The sequence below is a fragment of the Leptonotus elevatus genome, chromosome 17, assembly GCF_054856555.1.
Source record: "Leptonotus elevatus isolate MCC_2025b chromosome 17, RoL_Lele_1.0, whole genome shotgun sequence".
Lineage (NCBI taxonomy): Eukaryota > Metazoa > Chordata > Actinopteri > Syngnathiformes > Syngnathidae > Leptonotus > Leptonotus elevatus.
In genome coordinates this window covers 14,422,337-14,443,506 of record NC_141255.1, presented here as the reverse complement: position 1 = coordinate 14,443,506, position 21,170 = coordinate 14,422,337, and the positions used below count along the sequence as shown (strand labels likewise).

At 41.4% G+C, this 21,170-nt stretch overlaps 2 protein-coding genes across 6 annotated transcripts in view; one reads left to right on the top strand and one right to left on the bottom strand.

Moving 5' to 3' along the window:
* The window catches only part of chchd3a (coiled-coil-helix-coiled-coil-helix domain containing 3a), a 43,475-nt gene extending 38,207 nt beyond the window's left edge, over positions 1-5,268 (bottom strand). For 3 of the 4 annotated variants that reach the window (XM_086059949.1, XM_086059951.1, XM_086059950.1), the window contains exons 1-3: positions 5,048-5,268; positions 4,084-4,359; positions 3,747-3,828 (exon numbers count right to left, since the gene is read on the bottom strand). In XM_086059949.1, the coding sequence (XP_085916075.1) occupies positions 3,747-3,828; positions 4,084-4,359; positions 5,048-5,128 (439 nt within the window). In that variant the 5' untranslated portion in view covers positions 5,129-5,268. The remainder of the gene's footprint in view (positions 1-3,746; positions 3,829-4,083; positions 4,360-5,047) is intronic. The other variant, XM_086059952.1, reaches the window with a different exon arrangement.
* A 2,444-nt stretch (positions 5,269-7,712) lies between these two features.
* The window catches only part of exoc4 (exocyst complex component 4), an 85,623-nt gene continuing 72,165 nt past the window's right edge, over positions 7,713-21,170 (top strand). Inside the window, exons 1-8 of one of the 2 annotated variants that reach the window (XM_086060012.1) lie at positions 7,713-7,836; positions 8,278-8,467; positions 8,534-8,728; positions 10,285-10,478; positions 11,304-11,410; positions 14,309-14,409; positions 14,494-14,648; positions 18,603-18,783. In XM_086060012.1, coding sequence (XP_085916138.1) covers positions 7,757-7,836; positions 8,278-8,467; positions 8,534-8,728; positions 10,285-10,478; positions 11,304-11,410; positions 14,309-14,409; positions 14,494-14,648; positions 18,603-18,783 — 1,203 coding nt within the window. In that variant the 5' untranslated portion in view covers positions 7,713-7,756. Of the gene's footprint in view, positions 7,837-8,277; positions 8,468-8,533; positions 8,729-10,284; positions 10,479-11,300; positions 11,411-14,308; positions 14,410-14,493; positions 14,649-18,602; positions 18,784-21,170 lie in introns of both variants that reach the window. The other variant, XM_086060011.1, reaches the window with a different exon arrangement.

Below are 21,170 nucleotides of genomic sequence, written 5' to 3'. Positions count from 1 at the left end.
ATAACACACGTGGTACATGGGCACCCCCTAGTGGTAAGCAAAAGTATCGCTGAATGAAATGTTCCAATTGTGCATAATCTTGACAAATGTATCTTTCTTTTTTTTATCCAGTGCAGTACATCTGTTGTGTTTAACCTTAAAGGGACAGTGTGTATTATTTAGTGCTATCTCAGTGTTTCCCACAGATTTAAAATCTACTTGGGTCAGAGGACTGGGCTGGGTGGACTCTCAGTCCTGCTGCTTGCGTCTCCTCTGACCTCATGAGTGAGTGACAGCGAACTAATATTACATGCAGTATATCTGGTTGTGACAATTTTTTTTAAATGTATTTTTATAAAAAATTCTTGAAATCGAATTGGGTGGTGGCCAGTTTACTTGGGTGCCCCGCCCACAAATTAACATGGTGTGGGAAACACTGCCATCTAGGAGAACTAATAATTTGAAAAAAAAAATGTTTTCAAATAGCCATCGCTAATTATATTCGCGCCACGGGTTACAGGAGGCTGACATGCTTCGCCACACCATGTTTTTTCTACAAATCCCCGAAGGAGAATAACTTCACAAACGTAATTAGCCTCTGGTAGTGCTTGCAGCTAGTGTCGGACCCAAAGATCGGTCGATCAGACGACCTGCAGGTGGTTGTCACTCCCGCCGCTTGTCGTCCTCTGCTTTGCTCTCGCTAGCTTTTGCTAGCTTCTCCCACTAGCTCCTCCAGCGCGTTCTTGCCAGCCACTCTTGCTCACCGCCCTCTAGCTTCTGCTAACCGGGCTGCTCGCTCGCTCACTAGGCTTGTGAAGTGTGGTCTCTCTGAGGCACCGTAGTACTTGTTTTGAACTTAGGTCGTTGTATTCTTTTTTCCTCTATTAGTTCTCCACAAGAAGGCACTAAATTCTACAGACTGTCCCTTTAAAGTAAAATACAGATTGTGTTCAATTTTTTTTTTTTTAAATGTCTGTATTCAAACTGTTATTTGGACAGTTGTTTTATTTAACGTGTGCTTTAAGTAATACTTGTAATTTAAATAGTCCGTTTTTATTTTCCTATTTTTAAGTTCAGTGAGAATGTTAAGCATGTTAGTGTCACTGCATGATGTTACAATAGCTTACAAAAATATTACATCTACGTTGTTGGTGATGATGGCGGTACTTGGAGAGCAAAGTTTATTTTGAGACGGTAATTGGTGTTAAATGTTTGAGTACCACTGATCTATGGTGTGTGGATCAATACAGATTCTTTTTGATTTCATTTCTTTCTAAACCATCTACGATGTCAAAGGGTGCCTCAAACCTTAGTCATTTTATTTTCAAAAATGTGCAACCCTGCATCTTTAAAATCCATGGCAAACAGTATCAACCTTTTATTAAAATCCACTGTTGTGCTATGAAATGAACATGGCCTCCTCGCCTCACTAAATGCACTCAGCGCGTTTCAAAAACACAACGCGCTATTGTTGCATTTATCTTTGTGAATCTGAAAAGCAATTAGTGCAAACAATGGAGGGACGCTTTAACTGGATAGTCGCCGGGAGAAACAGCAAAAGGAGCTTTTGTTGGATATAAGTGAGTACATTAAATTGTCTGATTGTGATTATTCCGCGTTCAACAAACGGTCGAGTGGCGCAGATGAAATTTGGTGTCAAAGAAGAGCAAATCTAAAATGTAGTCCACATTTCCCTTCAACGCAGCCTGCTGGCTTATTGTGCCAAACTTACAGAGTTGTCGTTTTAATCACTGGAGTCACTGTGGCGTGGCACAAGTTGGCCTTTTTTAATTAGCATGCTGATTGAGCACAGTAAAGGACGGGGGATGCCTGCCTGCCTGCCTGCCCACGGCCCGGGCGCCCACCTCTCTCTACCCGCTCTGCACCCACACGCCTGTCTGTGCGACGTGCGTAATGAGCAACATTCAAATGTCCTCGGCACAAGTACTCAGGAGAGGGCGAGGAAGAGGAGGGACCAACTTTACTTTTTGTTATTAAAGCAGTCAGATTACACCTTGTTAGCATCATTATTAGTCATATTCCGTCAACCTATGCAGGTAATGACAGCAAAAACGGCCACCGTGATCAGCAGTAATGTGCTACTAATTTATTAACTTGACTAGGGGAAAGAATTTATCATTTTATTAGCAATCAGAGGCTGACAATGAATCAGAAGAATGAAGACTAATTACGAAGTTGAAGACAAAAAGCGTGAGGTGGCTTAAAGTAAACACCCACACAATAAACATGATTAAAATTCAAAACGTAGCCACACATAAAATTAATCCCCGGACACTTCATCCTCGTAGAACCTCTAATTAACTTTGACGAGGAGGCACGCCGTCCCCCATATAACTCATAATGAAATGAGTCATTACCGAGAATGATTCTACTTTTATAATGCATGTATTAACTTTTCATTGGCAACAGTTTGTCTGCCCACCACCGAGGGAACATACAACAAGGCTTTATCCACGTACAATGCGCTTCAAAAGTGACACCTAGAGCCATCGAAATTTGTCGATTAATCGACAAGTAATCGATCATCAAATTAATCGACAACTAATGCAATAATTGAGTAATCGTTCGGAGCCATTTTTTTATTCAAAATTGTCCAAATCCTCTGATTTCAGCATATCAACAGTAATTGCTCACTGGTTTCTGTAGTCTTTTACGAACAAAGACGGATTATCTTCTGTGTTTAATCAAAATGAGACATTTGCAAACATCTATTTTTACTTTGTAAAACAATGACCAAACCGGTAACATAGTACAACATCAATTACCGCCCCCCCCCCCTTTTCTTTTTTTTTTAATCACTATAAGAATGCAAAGTATGAAATAAACACTACCAGTAATCACTGGTTAGTAAAACAGTAATCAGGGGGGGAAATATTTTTGTAATACACTTTAATGCAAAATTAAAATGAATCCGATTAGTCGATTGAATAATCAATAGAATAACCCATTCTAAAAATATTCGATAGTTACAGCACTAGTGACACCACTTTAAAAGGGGGCGCTATAACCCCCGCCATCTGGCAGACACGACGAGCATCACAGCCCTAACAACAAGATTTAAAACCAGCTTCCGCTCACATACCATCACACTCCTGAAAAAATGACATCACAATCGCTAAACCACACTGTGCAATATTTTCCTTTGGTAGTCATGATGAGGATGTGGATGTTTACACTGTGCAACCTGCAATGCATTCATCCAAAACCCTCTTTACATGGTACAAGATTGTTTTTCTTTTTGCACTAACTAGACAACTAACGGTACCACCGTTAAACTCAAATGCACTGTCCTTTTTGTTTTTTAAACTGTGATTGTTTTTAAATTGTTCTTATGTACATTTGTGCCTTCTGCACACCTATTTATTATTTAAAATTGCTCTCATTATTATATTTTTATTTTCTTTGTATAGGAGACTCGTAAAGTAAGAAAGTATTAATGCTCAATGAATCCGTTGTGTTTTCATTGTGCATATGACATAAAACATCTTGAAACTTGAATTTTAGCCAATGAGAAGCCTGAAGAAAGCCTAATAGTTTTATTTTTCAGCAACAGTTTGTCTTCTTTTTAGGAAAGTGCAATATCAATAGTTTGTTTTCATCTTGAGAACACACCCTATTAATAGTTTGTTTTCATTTTGGGCCAGTGAAAAGTGCACTGTATTTGTTTATGAAGTAGCGTGTAGCTTGAATACTGTAAAACCAAAAAAATGATTTGCATATGCTACACGCAATGTTATGAAACTTACTTGTTGGTGCAACAGGAGGAGGTGCTGATGGTGCTACTGAACTGCGCTCTGGGACAGGGGCAGAAGATTCTAACTCCACCGCCTGTTGAGGAGGAGGAGGAGGAGGAGGAAGAAGAGGAGGAGGATGAGAAGGAGGAGTGGTCACTTGAAACTGTGGAGAAGGTGCTGGCAGGACAGTGACAGGCTTAGAAACAGGAAGGGAGGAGAGGAGGTCGGAATCAGGAGGCAGGAAAGCAGGAGGAGACAGGGGTTCGCTTAGCGGAGTTATAGCATCTACCGCTGCAGGGAAAGGAGCTGAAGCAGGGGGATCAGAAGGAGAAGGGAAAGGTATAGTTACCGGTTCAACAGTGGGAGCAGGAGCAGGGGTAGGCTCAAAAGCAGGAGGCACAACTGTAGGCAAGGAGGAGGAAGGTAGCACCGTGTCAATGACAGTGGGTGCTTCTACCTGCTTGGGTTGAAGAGGAGGAGGTGGAGGTGCTACGGATTCTGTGGCAGGTGGAGCGATTGGAGGAGGAAAGGAGGGGATGGGGTCAAATGGAGGAGGAGGAGCAACTGGCTGTGGATGAGAGGCCATAGAAGGTTCTCGCATTCGATTGATGACGTTCTCCGAGAGCTGCAAAGAAATGCTCAAAATAATTATTAAACTGATTTTCTAACAAGTATAAAGGCACAAGGGTCTTATTTTATGTAGTACAGCAATGACAAGAATGGGATTATGCCTTTGTAAGTGATTCCTGCCAAGTCCTGAAGTCTTATCTAATTGACTTAAAGGGCTCTGTCTAAATTTAACCGCCCACGCTCACTTTTGAAGCCTCAGATTTAATTGAGCAACTCTTGTTAAGTGTCCATTGCATTTGCATGGTTGGTGTAAAAGTATGTGTTGCTATGACTTAACTTTTCTATAACAATGTTGCACGTTAAAAATTACGTAACGGTGCTCTGCGTCTTTCTTTCTTTCGTTCCTTCATTCATTCATTCATTCATTCATTCAGCGCACGTGGTTTGTGACGTCAATGTCAACGCGCCAATGACATTTAAATTGCCCCACAATTTACCTCTTATAAACCCAGATTCACAAGCAAAAAGAGGAAACTTAATGCTTGTGCACTTGCTTTTTAGAAACTTAACGTGGCTGGGTATGATTGTATCAAAAATAATGACCGATTTGACAACATCATTCAATCTTGTATAATAAAAGCAAAATATTAAGACTTCATGATTGTATGACAGTAGCATTACAATGACATTTCTTGCCATTGTGCAACAGTTATACAGTACACGCAAGTGAGCCGTCAACTCACCCTGATGCCCTTCACCACTGTTACATTCTCGTTCTCGTCCGACTCAAATGACACGCGGCGGGTACTGTTGTTGGCTCCCATTGTCACACCGCAGGTCTAAAATGTATTAAATGTCTACATGTGATAGTAAACACTAATGTCGAGATGAGTTTCAACAGAGTTTTGGAGCTTTCGGAGTTGTCAGAGGCCCACACGCTGTTGTTCCGGCTTCTCTGGGTAGACGTGAGCAAGAAAAACAGATGTGATTGGTTCAGATCGCAGCATTGAGAATTTCTATTGGTTGCTCTGTCAAAAATGGGGCGGAAGTCTTAAAGATCTAGGACCTCGCATGAAGATATGATGTTATTCATATTTTTAACTGGTTTTGATTTATGACATCTATATTTTTTAATTATCACAGCTAAACGTTTTATATTTTTTGTTTATCATCAATGTTCTGTATACAGTGGTATGAATCATTCCATTAAAAATAGCTTTCTAATACTCAAGCTCAAGTACATTGACTATTTTATAGGATAGACTTGCCATATATGTCATATGGTGAATAACAAGACTTTTTCGATCTGACAACAAGTGATAATAATAATAATAATAAAAAACATATTGCAGGCAAGTGTGAGGTAATTATGGAACAGGGCAGACAGAAGGTGAGGAGGAGGAAGCAGGCGTACATATGACCTATTGTAATTCACATCCAACACAACATATTGCTTGCGGCTTTGGAAAAATGCCCAGATTGTTGTCAGCTTCACTTTCCACCAATGAACATATCTTTGTCCAGTCGCTGCACAAGCACATCTGTTGTTTACATTGTATTATGACTCATTTAGGAGGTTTATTTCTTTGCCTTTGTCTACCAGCAACACAAAACAAAATGCTTGAAAAATAATATTAAACATTCTACTCTTGTTTCTAAAATCATTTTTTTAAGATTAAAAAAAAACATCTTGAGTATAAGCATGGGAGGCACTTTTACAATTTGATCGTGTTAAGCACAATAATTCCAGATCCAAAATGAAAAAGTACAGCTTTTGTTTGTTCCAGGAAGTCGTTCTGCCTTGCAAGATTTCAAAGTATTGGACAGAATTTGATTTTACTGGAATACAGAGGCTATCATTATGGATGACAGCTCATAAGTCTTGCCCTCTAAACTCAATCTATTATGAACAAAGAGTTGTTTCTTGAAGTTTTAATGTTACACATTCATAAATTGGATGATACATTTTCAAATATTTATGGTTGTAGGGTACACATTATGTGGTTTTAACTTTACCACATCCTGTATGTAAAATGCTCTATAGCTTTATTAGTGTTTATACTGAAGTGACTGCTTCTTTGCAGCAATTGACAGTTTTAGATGTATTTTCCTCTTGTCTGTGTCATATTTGCATGATTAAATCAGTAAAACAAAGGAACACATTGAGTTTCATATGTCATAATTTGCTATTTTGACATTACATCTGAAAAGCAAATTTTCCTGCTGTATTACTTTCCCATGTGTCATTTGTCTTTGTTGTACGAACACGCTCAATTTAATTGTGCTTGCCATTCTTCTGTTTGTCTGTTATCAATGAAAAATTGGGTTCTCCAAGCGCATTCCCCAGGGGACGACCCTCATCTCTGAATCTATTATGATCACAGATTACATAATGAGTAACTGGAACAGGCAGCGTCGCTCCAGGGTGCTCTTTGAAAAGCCTCAGGCTGTACTAAATGGAGATCTTATATAATGGATACACGACTAAATTATAACCTAATAAATACAATCTTGCTTGTGGATCACAAAGGTTCTTCGGTCATCTCTTATTTAATGTTATGTAGAAGCAGACATTTTTCCAGTCAGTAAAAACATTGTTGATTTGTGTTCAAACACACATCAACCTGAACAGCATGACCTTGGCCCACTGTTATTGGGGACGAGAAGGCCAAGAGATTAGGTGGACTGATGGGCAGAAGGCTTCAGTGATAAGAACTTCAAAATTAAGCCTGGACCAGAAGAATTTTACTCCCTTCTTTTTCAAAAGAAATACGTTTGCGTCTTCTCTTTTCCCCCCCAGCTAGGTGAGAAGAGACATAAAGATGGCCGACAATGTTATCTCATCATTCCACCGGCACATCAATCGCAGTCTAGACTAGTAAGAATTGACCACTTCCACCCCCACAATCGATGTCCTCTACCATTGTCACTGGTACAGCAAAGATTGTCAGAGATAAGACCATGAAAAGCCCTGCCAAATCTACCACTATGGATGCTCTAAATGAAAGAGGCTATTAACTAACTGACAAACACTTGCTCCTCTGCTGGCTTTCTTTTTTTCCTAGTGAGAGAGATATGGATCTAACTTTCCAATAAAGGTGGTTTCTTGCTGTGATGTGTAGATTCCTGCGGAAATCAATATTGCATTAAAGCACATCTCTGGGTGAAGGATTCAACACACAACCAATACATTTTCTCATCAATAATAACATAAACTTAAATTTTAACACCCCCCGCCCCCCCAAAAAAGTTTCTATTTATTATTGTTGCTATTTTGTATTTACAATATTTTAAAAATATTTGTTCTTAATTTTTAAATGCTACATACGTATTTTTTTTTCAAACAGTGAAGCAACAAAACTGAATTGTGTATTTGAACTGCAACTCCCACAATCCCTCTGTGAAACACGCGCATCCGGCTTCCGGTTTGATTCCAGTTGCAGCTGGAAAAGATGGCTACAGACACAGGGCGATACAGGGGAGCTGTCAACAAAAACAAAGACCCCTCTGGTCTTCTAATCTCCGTCATAAGGTATTGCTTGTATTTTTCGTGGGGAAAAGATTGAGGCGATGTACTTGGAGGCTACGCGCATCGACGGAAGACCCGCTATCTTTTGCTGAAGCTCTCTTCCTGTCTTTTTGTTTGGCTCGGACAGATTTCTCGTTTTAATTCGCATGTAATTTTATTTTCGAAAGAATAAACCATGTCTACGCCGTGTCCCTTCACTATGAATATACAGTACACATTTAATCAATTTTCTTGTCTTTGTCATCTGCTAAATCCCGTTTGAAAGGTTAAACTAGTATCTGTGTGTCATTGTCATATTCTGTGTTCTATTATATTGCAAGGTTTGTTTGGAGTATAATTGCGTTTGAGACTTTTGAGACAGCTTTAAAGTTGTAAACTGCTAATATGGTGATCATCAAGTCTGAATGTGTGCAAATATCACGTTAATTAATTCCATCCATATAGGACTTTGTCCAGAAGTGATGACGTCCAGGACAGGGAGACGGAGAAGGGGCGTCTTGAGGAGGCTTTTGAGACGTGTGATCGCGACCTGGACGAGCTCATCGTCCAGCACTATGCCGAGCTCACCACTGCCATCCGGACCTACCAGAGTATCACTGAGCGCATCACCACTTCCCGCAACAAGATCAAGCAGGTAAGAAATACAAAATACGTCCTGTTGAGTGCCGTGGCGCTGCTGACGTCCCTGTCGCATGCGCAGGTGAAGGAGAACCTCCTGTCCTGCAAAATGCTGCTCCACTGCAAGCGGGACGAGCTGAGGAAGCTTTGGATCGAGGGTATTGAGCACAAGCATGTCCTGCAGCTCCTGGATGAGATTGAGAGCATCAAGCAGGTGCCTCAACGCCTCGAGGCTTACATGGCCAGTAAGCACTACCTCCACGCCACAGACATGCTGGTGAGTAGTGGGGAATTCCTTGGAAATAATGATCAGTAGCATTAAGTGGAGCATAAGCCTCTATGAATCACTGAGACATTAAATAGTTATCATCAAATAATCCTGGATAGCTTTCTTGGACACGCCTTCACAAATTTTAATATAAATCACTTGCTTAAATGTGAAAAATAGCCCATTTTAGCATGACATTAAAATGTAAATACGGTTTGGCTGCTTGCTCAGATGTAAACAAGTTGTTTTTTTACCGACTGTTGGCTCTTGGGACTGTTTGCACTCGTTTGCACGCAAACATGTTTTTTTCCCATGCCTTAAAAGTTTTTTCCCTGCATCCTCTCATGGCACCAAAGGACCAATTTGTGGTGCTGTTCAGGTGTGCCCGCCTTTGTATGATGCACATAGTGACACAGTAGACTCTGTGATGTCTCTTTCCCTCTGCTGCTCTCCCACACATCTTTCCCTTCCACTTTGGAAATAATTAGTCTGCCCGAATAGAGTTATCTACAGGGGGGCGAGGGGAGTGGGACGTTGGCGTGCACAAAAGGAGCATGAAAATCCTCTTTAGCGCAGGTGGAACGAAGCGGAACTTCCTTCCAACCTGCCCTCACTCTCCCGCTTTGACACGTTTTGAAAAGGAGTCAAGAGTTCAAAGTCAGTCAAACTTTGATTTCATTGATCTGGGCTGCTAGAAAAGGTTGGTGCCAAGGTAAAAAGCAGCCTTTTTGAAGAACTCTATACTTTCAAGTATTCATGAGTCACAGATATAAATTCCTTCCTTGGTCTTACCTCGAAAGAGGTGGATTAGCTGCAAATAAAATTGTGTGTGTGTTTGAGTGAGGCTTATCTCCAAGGGTTGACAATTAGAATTCAGACTGTGTTCTCTCCTCTACTGAACGGCAGTCCTAAGCTCCCGTAGTGTCGGATGAAAAACCTCTCATCCTTTTGCTTCTTTTTATTTCTTTTTTTAAAACCTGAATTTCATTTTTGTAAACTTTTATTAAAGGTCAAAACTATGCTGCTCCCCCCCATCCCAATTTTGCACCGTGCCATACAACTAAAGCTATGCAGGGTCTCCAACTTTTGTATATTGTCACTGTTGGGCGGAAACCTCATGTGTCCACAGTCCAAATATGGTTATTTTCATGTTTGTTTTCACAAATTGATACAATTGGGATATTAACCAATGTAAAATGTTGAAAATATCTTGAGAACAAATCTAAAAATTCTTGAATGCTCAACAGTCTAATAAGTGTTGTCTAACTTTGTCTCATCCCTCGCTCTGCGGAAGCCGTACAACATTATGTCGCCTCATGATTGAAAGTATGGACGTTTTTTAGACAATCATAACAAATAATTTTCATTCGGTGCAGAAAGAACTAGTTAGCCACAAAGGTATGTGCTTGTAAATTGATTTCCGCTTGTTTAGCTGCACTGTCCAATAGGAGATGTTGCTGCATGATCATTTTTTTTCTCATCTTTGTTCCAGAACATGCTATGTTTGGTCATTTTGAGATGAGTCGAATATGATTTTGCACACAATTAAAGCAATGTATCCCCAGGTGTCGGCTGTGGAGTCGCTGGAAGGCCCTCTGCTGCAGGTGGAAGGCCTGGGTGACCTGCGCCTGGAGCTCCACAGCAAGAAGCTCAACATCCACCTGGTGCTCATCGACGAGCTTCACCGTCACCTCTACATCAAGTCCACCAGTCGCCTTGGACACAAGAACAAGGACAAGAACACGGCGCGCATTCCAGGGTATTTGTCCAAAATACATTGTTCGTAGTTTAGTTCTACTTTTAATCATTGGCGCGCAGAGACTTATTAGTACACCAGACAATGTTTCTCCAATTATTGTGCATTCATTGAAATACATCTTCCTTCCTACATTTCTTTTATTTAGACTGGTGTTCAAACCCTTCTTTTGTGCCCACTGTGTCAGAAAGTAACCTTCAAAGTGTCGCCTTCATTATAAGTTCAAACAACTGCCAGTTGCCAGTTATTTCCTGTATGGACACCAGCCCAATTACAGACACCAACAAGTCTTTGTATATATTTACCAGAGAGTGTCCGCTGGCTCCAAAGGCTCAGTGTTCGCTGTGCAATGGCGCAGATATGCAATCATTTTGTCAAACTAGTGCTACAATTCCATATTCGGCGGTAAAATATATTAGGGCTAATGCAGCACAGCGACATTGTTTACGCTTTTGTGTTGCGGCATGGCATGTGTGGGCGCCGTAATTATGGTGGCGGTGGGTCAGCGAGATACAGTGATTTATTACGGAGGGTCAACCGGTGACAGGCGCCCGCCTCCCTAACAAAAAACCCAGACTTCAGACAGCTTCGCTCACTTAGCCAGCCAACGCTGCGTTTACACCGCTTGGACTAAATTGCTCCCACCTCCAGCTTAAGGTGTGATAATCAGCTCATTGGGAGGCAGTCGCCAGGCCCCACGCACATTCAAGGCGTCGGGGTTAAACAGTAGATTGATAATGTTAGCGAAGTGCAGCCGGGTGGGTTTGTTTTTGCTGCTAATGTGCCACATCCTGTTTGAGACATTTGATGTTTTTTGCTCTTCAGCAGCGCGGGCAAGGATACGTCTCCCATGCTGGCGTTGGACGTCAGCGGCCTTTCCACCCCACGCAAACTTCTGGATTCCTCCCAATTCAGCACACCAGGATCAAGCAGTGGTAGAAAATATTAGTTTAAATGCACACTTGGGCTGTACCATTGTAAAAAAAAACATTCTAATTGCATTTTTTTTTCTCCCCTCAATAATGTGATTGTGATTTAATATATGAAATATATATATATTTTAACAAACAAAAATAATCAATTATTCTGTATTTAAATACATAATATCAGATTTTTTGGTCTTATGGCCTATGCTAAAATAAAAGAAAACATATTAATTTGAAAGATGAAGAGTTGTTAACTTACAGTCTTTCACTTTCACAAGTGTTCACTACGACCACTTCACAAAATTTTAACAAACAAGTGTGCCGTAAAAAAGTCAGATAATAATGTGGCTTTATCACTTCGCAGACTGACTAGCGGAAATGAAGCATTTTCCCCTCAAATTGCAGCCTTTGCGATTTGAAAGTTGCATTCAAAGTTACACTATTTTGCGATGTCGATTTGAATTTGATGCATTTTACCCCCCAACCACTTGTACAATACAAAGCGTGATATATTGAGTGCCGTTTGTGACCAGGCTCATATTAATGATAATGGAGTCATTAGCATCAGTCATCAGTCATTTGCATATCATTATGTACACTATTAGGTAAATGCGAAGCATCGGAAGTTTGCCTCATTTCTTGCACTGCATTTGTCACAACACCCTCAGCCGTCGCCATCGTAGTGTGCGTTTCCCTCGCCGACATTATAATCATCTTGTCCGCCTTTATCTGCATCGTTTGTCATCTGCCGTCGCTGTCATCGCAGCAGGGTGCAGCGGCGGCGGTAGCATTGGTGGGCGGCGAGCATTTGTAACGCTTAAAATGGCAACCGGTGCTGATAATGTACAAAAACAAAAATGAGAATTTGATGAAAAAACATCGAGAGCAATACGTTTGTGTCATGCATGCTTGGATTTTTATGAGTTTTCTTTGTGCATAGTTTTTTAGTTACAAACATTTGGTGCACTATTAGCAGGTTGTTCAACTACAAGAAGCACATTATGCTTTCTTCATATTTTAAAACAGGTGTTTTAATACCTTTCATAAAAAATACCTCAAAGATGAAGAATGCATTCTATTTCTTGTTGTGCTAAAATTTGCCCGTTTTGTTTAAGTTAATAGCAAGTATAGCTTTCATTACCATGTCAGCCGGCAGGTGGGGCTAGGTTGTTGCAAGTAGGCTTGCGCAGGGCTGGGCTGGACTGGCCATCTTGCATCTGGGCAGATGCCCGGTGGGCCAGCCTCTTTTGGGGCCGATGCAGTGCTTTTTAATGATCATTTTCCTACATTTTACCCCTAGAGACTGGCCCACAATTTAGAGGGACCAGTCCATTAATCCAGTTTGAATATAGATTGCAAATTGAAACATCAACAACATCAGTGGCAGTACTACATGTTTGGCAGGCCTTGGGCTGGGCCGGGCCGAGCCAGTGGGCCTCAGTGAATATGCTAGGGCCGATTTTTTTCTTTTTTGTAATTATAGATGCACGTCATATGTGGCACGACAGTTAATGATTACCAGCTACCGATTAATTGATTAGTGACAATAGTTATCAACAGCGTTTAAACAAACTAGGAAATGGATAAATATCAATATGCACCCTCTAAATTGCCCGTCGGTGTGAATGTGAGTGTGAAATGTTGGTTCTCTATTTGTTCCCTGCAATTGGCTGGTGACCAGTTCCTCTCGTCTCGGCCAATGACAGCTAGACTAGGCTCCAGCATGCCCACGACCCTAGTGAGGATAAGCAGAGGACAATGGGACAACAGCAGCCTTATCAACAGCAGTAATTTTCAGTGATCATTTCGACAGAATCCGTAGGAAATCACAGTGTCCCATCATTTGAGAATTATTTTGAGACCAGGCTTGTGGGCTCCTCATGTGGGCCTTGTTGTGGTAAACAGTCACTTGAAAGGAGCTTTTGATCTTCCTCCAGCCAAGCTGCTAACTCATGAGTGGAGGGAAAAAAAGGCAAAAGTTATGATTGACTCATCCTTGTAAGAAAAAGGCATTTGACTAAAGAATGACTTGGTTATTTAATTTGATACTTGATGTATAGACAGGCACTCCAGAGACCCAACAATTTTATACAAGCCATTCAAGTCTTTCTAGCTCATTCTGGGCCACACGTCGTCATGTTTGTGCAGCTCATGAGCTCACATACGCACAATTGTCCACTAATAGATAATACATTTTCATTTGGCACGGCCGCCCTGCAGGCCCAAGCGGTAAAAGCTACACCGCAAATTTGTCTAAATTTATTCAAAGAAAGCGGCAATTAGCAGGCCCGCAGGCGATAAAGTGCCTGTATGCTGGCACGCTAAAAGCTGTGGTCCATGGCGCAGCAGCCCACCTCCGTCAGTGACTTAAGCATGCCATTTTGCCTAATAGCATTAGAGCACCTCATTTGTAGCTAGTAATTGTCATAATTATTACACAAACTACAGCTGAAACGGGGAGTAGAAGCAAAGGCGACCCAAAGTCCATTAACTTGCCATAAACATTAACTCCCCTAACGTGCTCTGACGGAAAATTGGGACGCCTCTTCCCGTGAAAATTTGAACCTTGCGTGCTCGCAATTGAACCACTAATTTGGTAAAGTCATATTATGTTTTTTTGTATCGGCTTTGGTGTGTTGCGTTATTAAGAAGCTCCTCCTGTGTTTTGCTGGGTCTCTCTTATTGGAGCATTCCTTATAAAAGTGCCTGGAGATCAACTTTCTTGTGATTTAACATATTGGGTATGAATGGTATTACGTCTCAGAGGCCTGTATCTTTTATGCATTCGTTGTTGAGGTGCAAATAAAGAGAGATGAAAGGCAGCACAGGGATTATTTTTTTCATCTCATTTCTTTTCTTGCTGTATAAAAATAATCATGTCTTAAGATACCGGTGTTTCCCCTCTAGTGCGTGAGCTTCAACAAGACATACGGGAGTCAAACCAATTAGACCTCCCCGAGGTGGACCCGGAGGAGAACAGTGCCGAGTTCATGGGCATCCTGATAAAGGTACACGCAAGGAATATGACAAGACTGACCTGTTTGATTGCTCTGTATCTTCAAATAAACATCCTCCCTCCATTGTTCCCTTAGGCTCTGGCCAAGCTGAAAAAGATCCCAGAGACCATCAAAGCCATCATGGATCGGCTGGAGCCGGAGCTCAAGCAGATAGTGAAGAGGTCCACCACTCAGATCGCAGACCATGCCTACCAGAGAGGAGAGAACCTTGCGCAGGAGAGTCAACCAAGGTACACTCAAGAGACAAACTCAAAATCACAATTTCTTTCATTTAAAAAATATGAGATGCAGTTTTACTCCAAAGTGTCAGGTGTGATGTGTGATAGAAGAGTTTCAGCTCAAATGAAAGGAAAAGTTTATAAAACTGTGGTGAGACCAGCAATGTTGTTTGGTCTGGAGACAGTGCCACTGAGGAAAAGACAGGAGGCAGAGCTGGAGGTGGCAGAGATGAAGATGGCAGAGATGAAGATGCTGGGATTCTCTTTGCGAGTCACCAGGATGGATAGAATCAGCAATGAGTACATCAGAGGGACAGCACATGTTAGAGGCTTTGGAGATAAAGTCAGAGAGGCCAGACTGAGATGGTTTGGACATGTCCAGAGGAGAGATAGTGAGTATATTGGTAGAAGGATGCTGAGTTTCCAAACGCCAGGCAGGAGGTCTGGAGGAAGACCAAAGAGGAGGTTTATGGATGTAGTTAAAGAGGACATAAAGGTAGTTGGTGTGAGAGCAGAGGATGCAGAGGACAGGGTTAGATGGAGGCAACTGATTCGCTGTGGCGACCCCTGAAGGGAAAAGCCGAAAAGAAAAGACAAAGATATAATATAATACATGTATAAATGTTTTACTATACTACCCAACTATATTTATATTTGTATATATTCCTGAGACCAGAAAGCAAAGTCTCTGTCATTGCCAACAGCCTCTCAAAATAACCACACTCTCCCCTTCATGATCGCCCATTACCTCTTGTGTGGCAAACTGCTTTGTCTTTGACAATCACACCATGTTTTTGTGGTTCAATAAAAATCACTGAGACAGTACAGTATACTGTACTTTGAGCCTCAAAACCGATACAGGGTTGTAGTTTTTCCATTGCAGTGCATCTGTAGTTGTGCGGTGCTTAATTGAAAATCAAAAAGTCGCCAAGTGTATTTTTACTCAGCTGCATCGCTCGGTGGACAGCTTAGACTTCATTAGAGAAATTTCCTAGAATGCTAATAAATGCTGAAGAAAAACACGATTTGTGAATGGAAATGAGTGTGTCATAAGAATTACTTCAATGTCATTGCAGCCAATTAAAAAAAAACTTCTTTACCAGAAATTAACTAAACATTATTCATGAGATTTATGTTTTGATTTTAAATTTCCCCCCCAAAAAATCATGTTAGGTTAATATAGGTGTGTATAAGTGTGAACGTTAAAGTAAATGGTCCTCCGTCCTGTGATTGACTGACGACTAGAAAATAAAAGATCAATGGTTTTTTTCGTGGCACTGTGTAGGATAGGGACGACAATTGATTGGTTTTTTTTGGCATCATTGCTGCATGATTAGCTTTGTGTCGGATATTTCTGAAGCAGTCAGACGCTCACCCAGGTATGAAACGACGCTAAAGGCCTGCACAAAAGTCCTAGCTGCCATGAAGCTTGAAAACAGCTAGTTCAAACAAGTCACAGTTTAACACACCCCATCCAATCTCCCACCTGCGCTCACGGACGACACCTTAAAAGCGCTCACGTCCCTCCTCGCTCGGCCAAGCGCAGGTCTCAGTCCAGTGATCCCGGACCGCTTAAGAGTAGCGTCTCCCCTCCTGTCAGGGTTGCTCTCCGGCGTCCTCGCCTGCCTCCTGCTTTCCTTGTTTTCCATTAAATCCCATCTGACCTCACAATGCATTAGGCCGCCACGTTGCTCGGCTCCTGTAGTGTGTGAGTGCTTAACACCACATTTGCACGTGTGCCGCTTTGTTGCCTGCGTCGGGTGCAAACACATCCAGTTTCTCCACACGCTCACTTCCATTTAAAGTCAAGACGGGTTGCCATGGAAACTCCATCCAATGTACCACTCGCCGTGGGAAACAATAGTGTTGTTATTGCACACCGAGTTTAAAGCTATTACAAAGATACTCTGTTTAGACTAGATCCCAAGGTATAAGCAGAAACAGACAATTAGTCCACTTAGTTTGCAATGATCCCATAAAGAATTCTTTAATTTGTTGATGCAGTGACACACAACACTTGAGCAGAAAAAGAGTGCTAATCATAGATAATAGTTTCTTGGTTATAAGGCTCCAAGCACCAAAGGTCCTTAGCGTTGTTGTTGATTCTTCTTGGTCAGCCGTCTTCCAATATCATTGATAAAATCACATCATTCTGTCACATTGCTCGCCTGTTGCCTCATTAGCACCATTTTCCCAAATATAACTAAAATCAAGTGGGCTGGTTCATGTAAGCTGTGTTCCCCTCGGCTACTCTTTGAAGGCCTTGCATTGAAAGCGAGAAGTCTGTTTGAAAATTGATACTTCCTGTCCGTAAGTAAGCCAGTGATAATTTCACTGGCGAAAAATTTTCGTCATATTTTTCATCACAAATTTTTTTTTTCTGATGAAAATTTATCAAAAACTAAAATCCAAGCCATTCATTGGGACAATAACTAAAATTGACTGACAATTTATCAATGGCTAAAACGAAATTAATGAAAACACGGTGACGAAAATTCACTCATCCAATCACAAGGAATGAAACGCGGGTGGGAGAAAATAAACACTCAGAAACTGTTCAGTGTTCACTGCACTTTATTTAATGTTCAAACATGTTTACATTTCTTCTTTTTTTTCCCCGAGAGAGCTCAGTATTGTTCATTCGGTAATTTTACCGATTTGACATGTCATCATCATTGCTCTATTTTTTTATTTTGTAAGTGAGTATGTGCATGTGTGCGTGCGTGTGTACTCATTAGTCCACCTAAAACATATTAAAAATCCCTTACCATTCACCTAAGCCGAATACTTCAGAATCCAACTCGAGGCGTGAGGTTGTCAGGAGACCCGAGGAAGGATCAAAGAAAGAAAGGAAAGTAAAATCCAGCACCGACCAGATATTACCTACTACCCACCGGGTTACCAACCAGAGTCTTTCACCAACCCCAGAAACATCCATTCCAACAAATTAGGGAGACCTCAAGAGACCAAAGGAAAGACTGAGGAAAGGAAGGAAGGAAGAATAGATGAAGCAGAGTGAGATCCACAGACATCGGCCTCCACCGATTCAACGACCAGAGGAAGAAGCAGATTGTGTTTGAATTTCGATAGATGCTGGTGTGGTGGATCTGGCATGCATGAAAACCTCCACCAAAGAGGGGATCCGTCGACCCCGGCCAGGACAGAGCAAGCACAAGCCCCAGAGCCCCCCAGGCTACGGCAGCGCCAAGGGACAACCCCCGGGCCCCGCAGGGGCCACCGGCCGGAGAGCAAACCCAGGAGCGCCCCACACCCCAACACGGCCCGCGCCCCCAACCCAACGCAGCAGGACGGGCACGGCAGGCCCGTCAGGCACCTTAGGCACCCCACCGGCCCACATCCCCCACTCCCCCCACGCTCGCCATCCACCACAACCCAGCCCAGCCACCCCCAGGCCCCCAAACCCCCAGACACTCCCCACCCGTAACCCCAAACCAAGCCTCCGCCAATATTCTGTGGGCCTTGCAAAATCAGGCAAAATCCAGTAAAACAGCCGGGAGTGAAGGGGTTTGCTTCAGTGAAAAGGGCTGCGGGTGAATGAGTTAATAAAGAACAATAGCACTATATTGTATAAAAAAAAACAACGTTTTTTTTTTATTAGGGGAAATAACTGTACTATAAAAACTGTTGTATTCCTGTTGGATGTGTGCACTTAGCAGCCGAAGTCGGTTTGGCCGTTGGATTGGTGAGGCGTATGGGCCAAACTGGGGCTTCATAATGAGTCCTGCAGGTTTTGGATGCTTCTCTTCTCCAACACATCTGAAGCTCATCAGCAAGCTCTGCATAAGCCTGATAATGATCATGTTCATTGGAACAGGTGTATCTGGAATAGGGAAACATCCAAAACCTGCAGGACTCCGGCCTTCGAGGGTTGAGTTTGGACACCACTGCCGTACATCATACGGGTTGACTAACTTGTTTGCGGCGCTCTCTGGCGCCCCTCCACAGACTTCTGCTGGAGCTGCTGGAGCTCCTCTTTGACAAGTTCAAGGCGGTGGCGCAGGCGCACAGCGTGGTGCTGGCCCACCTGCAGCGCATCGCTGTGCAGTGCCCAGGCGGCGCCCACGAGGAGGGCATCAAGCTGTACGAGCAGGCCGACGTCTCTGCCAAGATCCAGACTGTGTTGCAGGTCAGACTCAACTCGGGAATATTAAAAAGTTCGCAGTCAGAATACAATATTAAATGGTGGAGCACTGCACTTTTATGAATGTGTCATTAAAATGTAAAAAAAACAACAAAAGGTGGAACGTTCTAGTCAAGGTCCTTAGCTTTATCCATGAGCTCTTGTGTGTTTTTTTTTTAATTACATACCTAAAAAAAAAATTGCGGGAAGCACCATGCATGGCCTTCAATTTTGTCAGCAAGCGAAAAAGAAAAAAAATCATAATTTAAGTTATAAATTGGTGGATATTTATTAAGTCTAAGCAGGTGGGAGGTTGGTGTATTGTGAGTGTGGGAAGACATTCTTACATTTTTATAATCTTCATTCCAATACTTGTTGGATTATTATTATTCTCAAAGGCAAATTTTCCTCCACTGGGGACAATAACACAGCTACAAATATAAAAGCCCGTGTCAATCTCTCCACTTGCTGTTGATTATTTCATTCCTTCCTTGTTTGCATATCCCGCATTGTCACAGGAGTATCTCAATTTCCCAACACCTCGAGCGCACCTTTGTAATTTCCTCTTTAATCTCATTACTGCCGACGAGCGGCGAACAGCACGAAGCGGGAATTAAAATGACTTTGGCTTTTTTAGTGCCCCTGTAGATATTGATTGGACGCCAAGATGGATCTTATCTCACTACGTGTGCAGTTGTAGTTATTGTGATTGGGAATTGTGATTCTTGTGAGTCTTAACAACTAAGACAGTTGGAATACATGTGACACATTTGACATTTTTCACCAATTGGGTTTTTTCTTCTGCTGCAGCCAGGGCCTTAGTCAAGGTGGAAGGAATTACTAGGGCTAGGCTTAGAAAAATTGAATAATCTATATCGAATCAATTTTCCTTTTCAACCTGATTTTGATTAATAAAACCATGAATCAGTTATTTTATATATACAGGTATCTTTTTCTCATAAATTCATAAGAAAATAGAATTTTAAAGGCCTTTTTAAAAATATATATATCTTACTGTTTTCTTGAATTTACTGTTCACATGAATTTAAAAGTATTTTCTTACATTTACAATTATTGAATTAGGTTATGAAAATATTTTTATCTCATCCTTGCTGATGTCAATGTTTGTGTAGCACTTAAGTGATTATAACACCTGTTACTTTCATGGATAAATTAAATCATTTAACCAGTTATTGCCTCCACAAAATGTACTTTGGAATTTATTATTTGTGGAGTTTTTATCATGTACTTGACATTTAAGAAGAATTGATGTGCCATAATTAATCAATATCGGATTGAAGTGAAGTGAATCGAATCAGAAAAAAATCCAAATCGAACTGAACCCTTGTGAATCGAAATCGAATTGATTGATGAAATTAGAATTTATAGCCAGCCCTAGGAATTACAAACAGTACCAATTGCCAATCGTTGGTGATGCAAAACCTTCAGGCTTCTGCGAGAAAGGGGAAAAGCCTACTAAAACATCTGAACTGTAGTAGCTTTAAATGGTGGCAGGTGTGTGCTGACTCCCATTTAACAGTAGATTGAATGTAACTTCTTAATTCTGAACAACACCAATAATAAAAGGGTGTGCACACTTATGTAACTTAATTATCTCAGTTTATTTTTGCTTTTCCTCAAATATTTTTTCAATTGAGTTGTAAAGGTTGTTATTGTTTTTTACTTTAGTAAAACACTGGTATTTGAACAAGGGTGTGTAGACTTTTTATATCCAATGCATACTAGACATGGTGATGCTTTTTTGGGGGGGCAGATGCCATTTAATGTGGACATCATCACGGTTTAATCGGCATTTTGAGGATTTGCGGTGAAAACTGTTGCACCAGGTTCATCGTCTGTTCTGTTTATCTCTACTTGCAGTTTGAATTCATTTACATTCAGTCCTTTCTGCGCTTTTGCTGTTCTTCAAAGTTGTCTGCAGTTTTGGAGATCACGCAGAAGCATCAAGAGCCAGTCTCTTAGATGTGGACTCCACTTTGATAAGTCGTCTCTTTCTCCGCTGCTGTGATTTTCCTTGTCTTCCATGATATCTTTTTGACGCATTTATTCGTATCACAACGCTACACTGTTTTTTTTTAATCTCGTTTCCTCGTCACGTTTCATTTTGTTCCTATTTATATCTCTCGCTGCAAAATTATGATTTAATTGCTGTGAATTAAATCAACAGTAGATACTTTGTGTTTATGTGTAGGGAACAATGAATACAAGTGCGCCTTTGGTCCAAATATGCACATCAGCCGAGTGAAAAGGAGGCAAATTGAACTGCCAGCAAGTGCGTGTAGAAGACAATGATCTTTTTTAATTAGATATAAAGAGCAACGTCGCTACCTTGTTCACGTCCAACATTTTAATCAATGTGTCACATTTCTTCT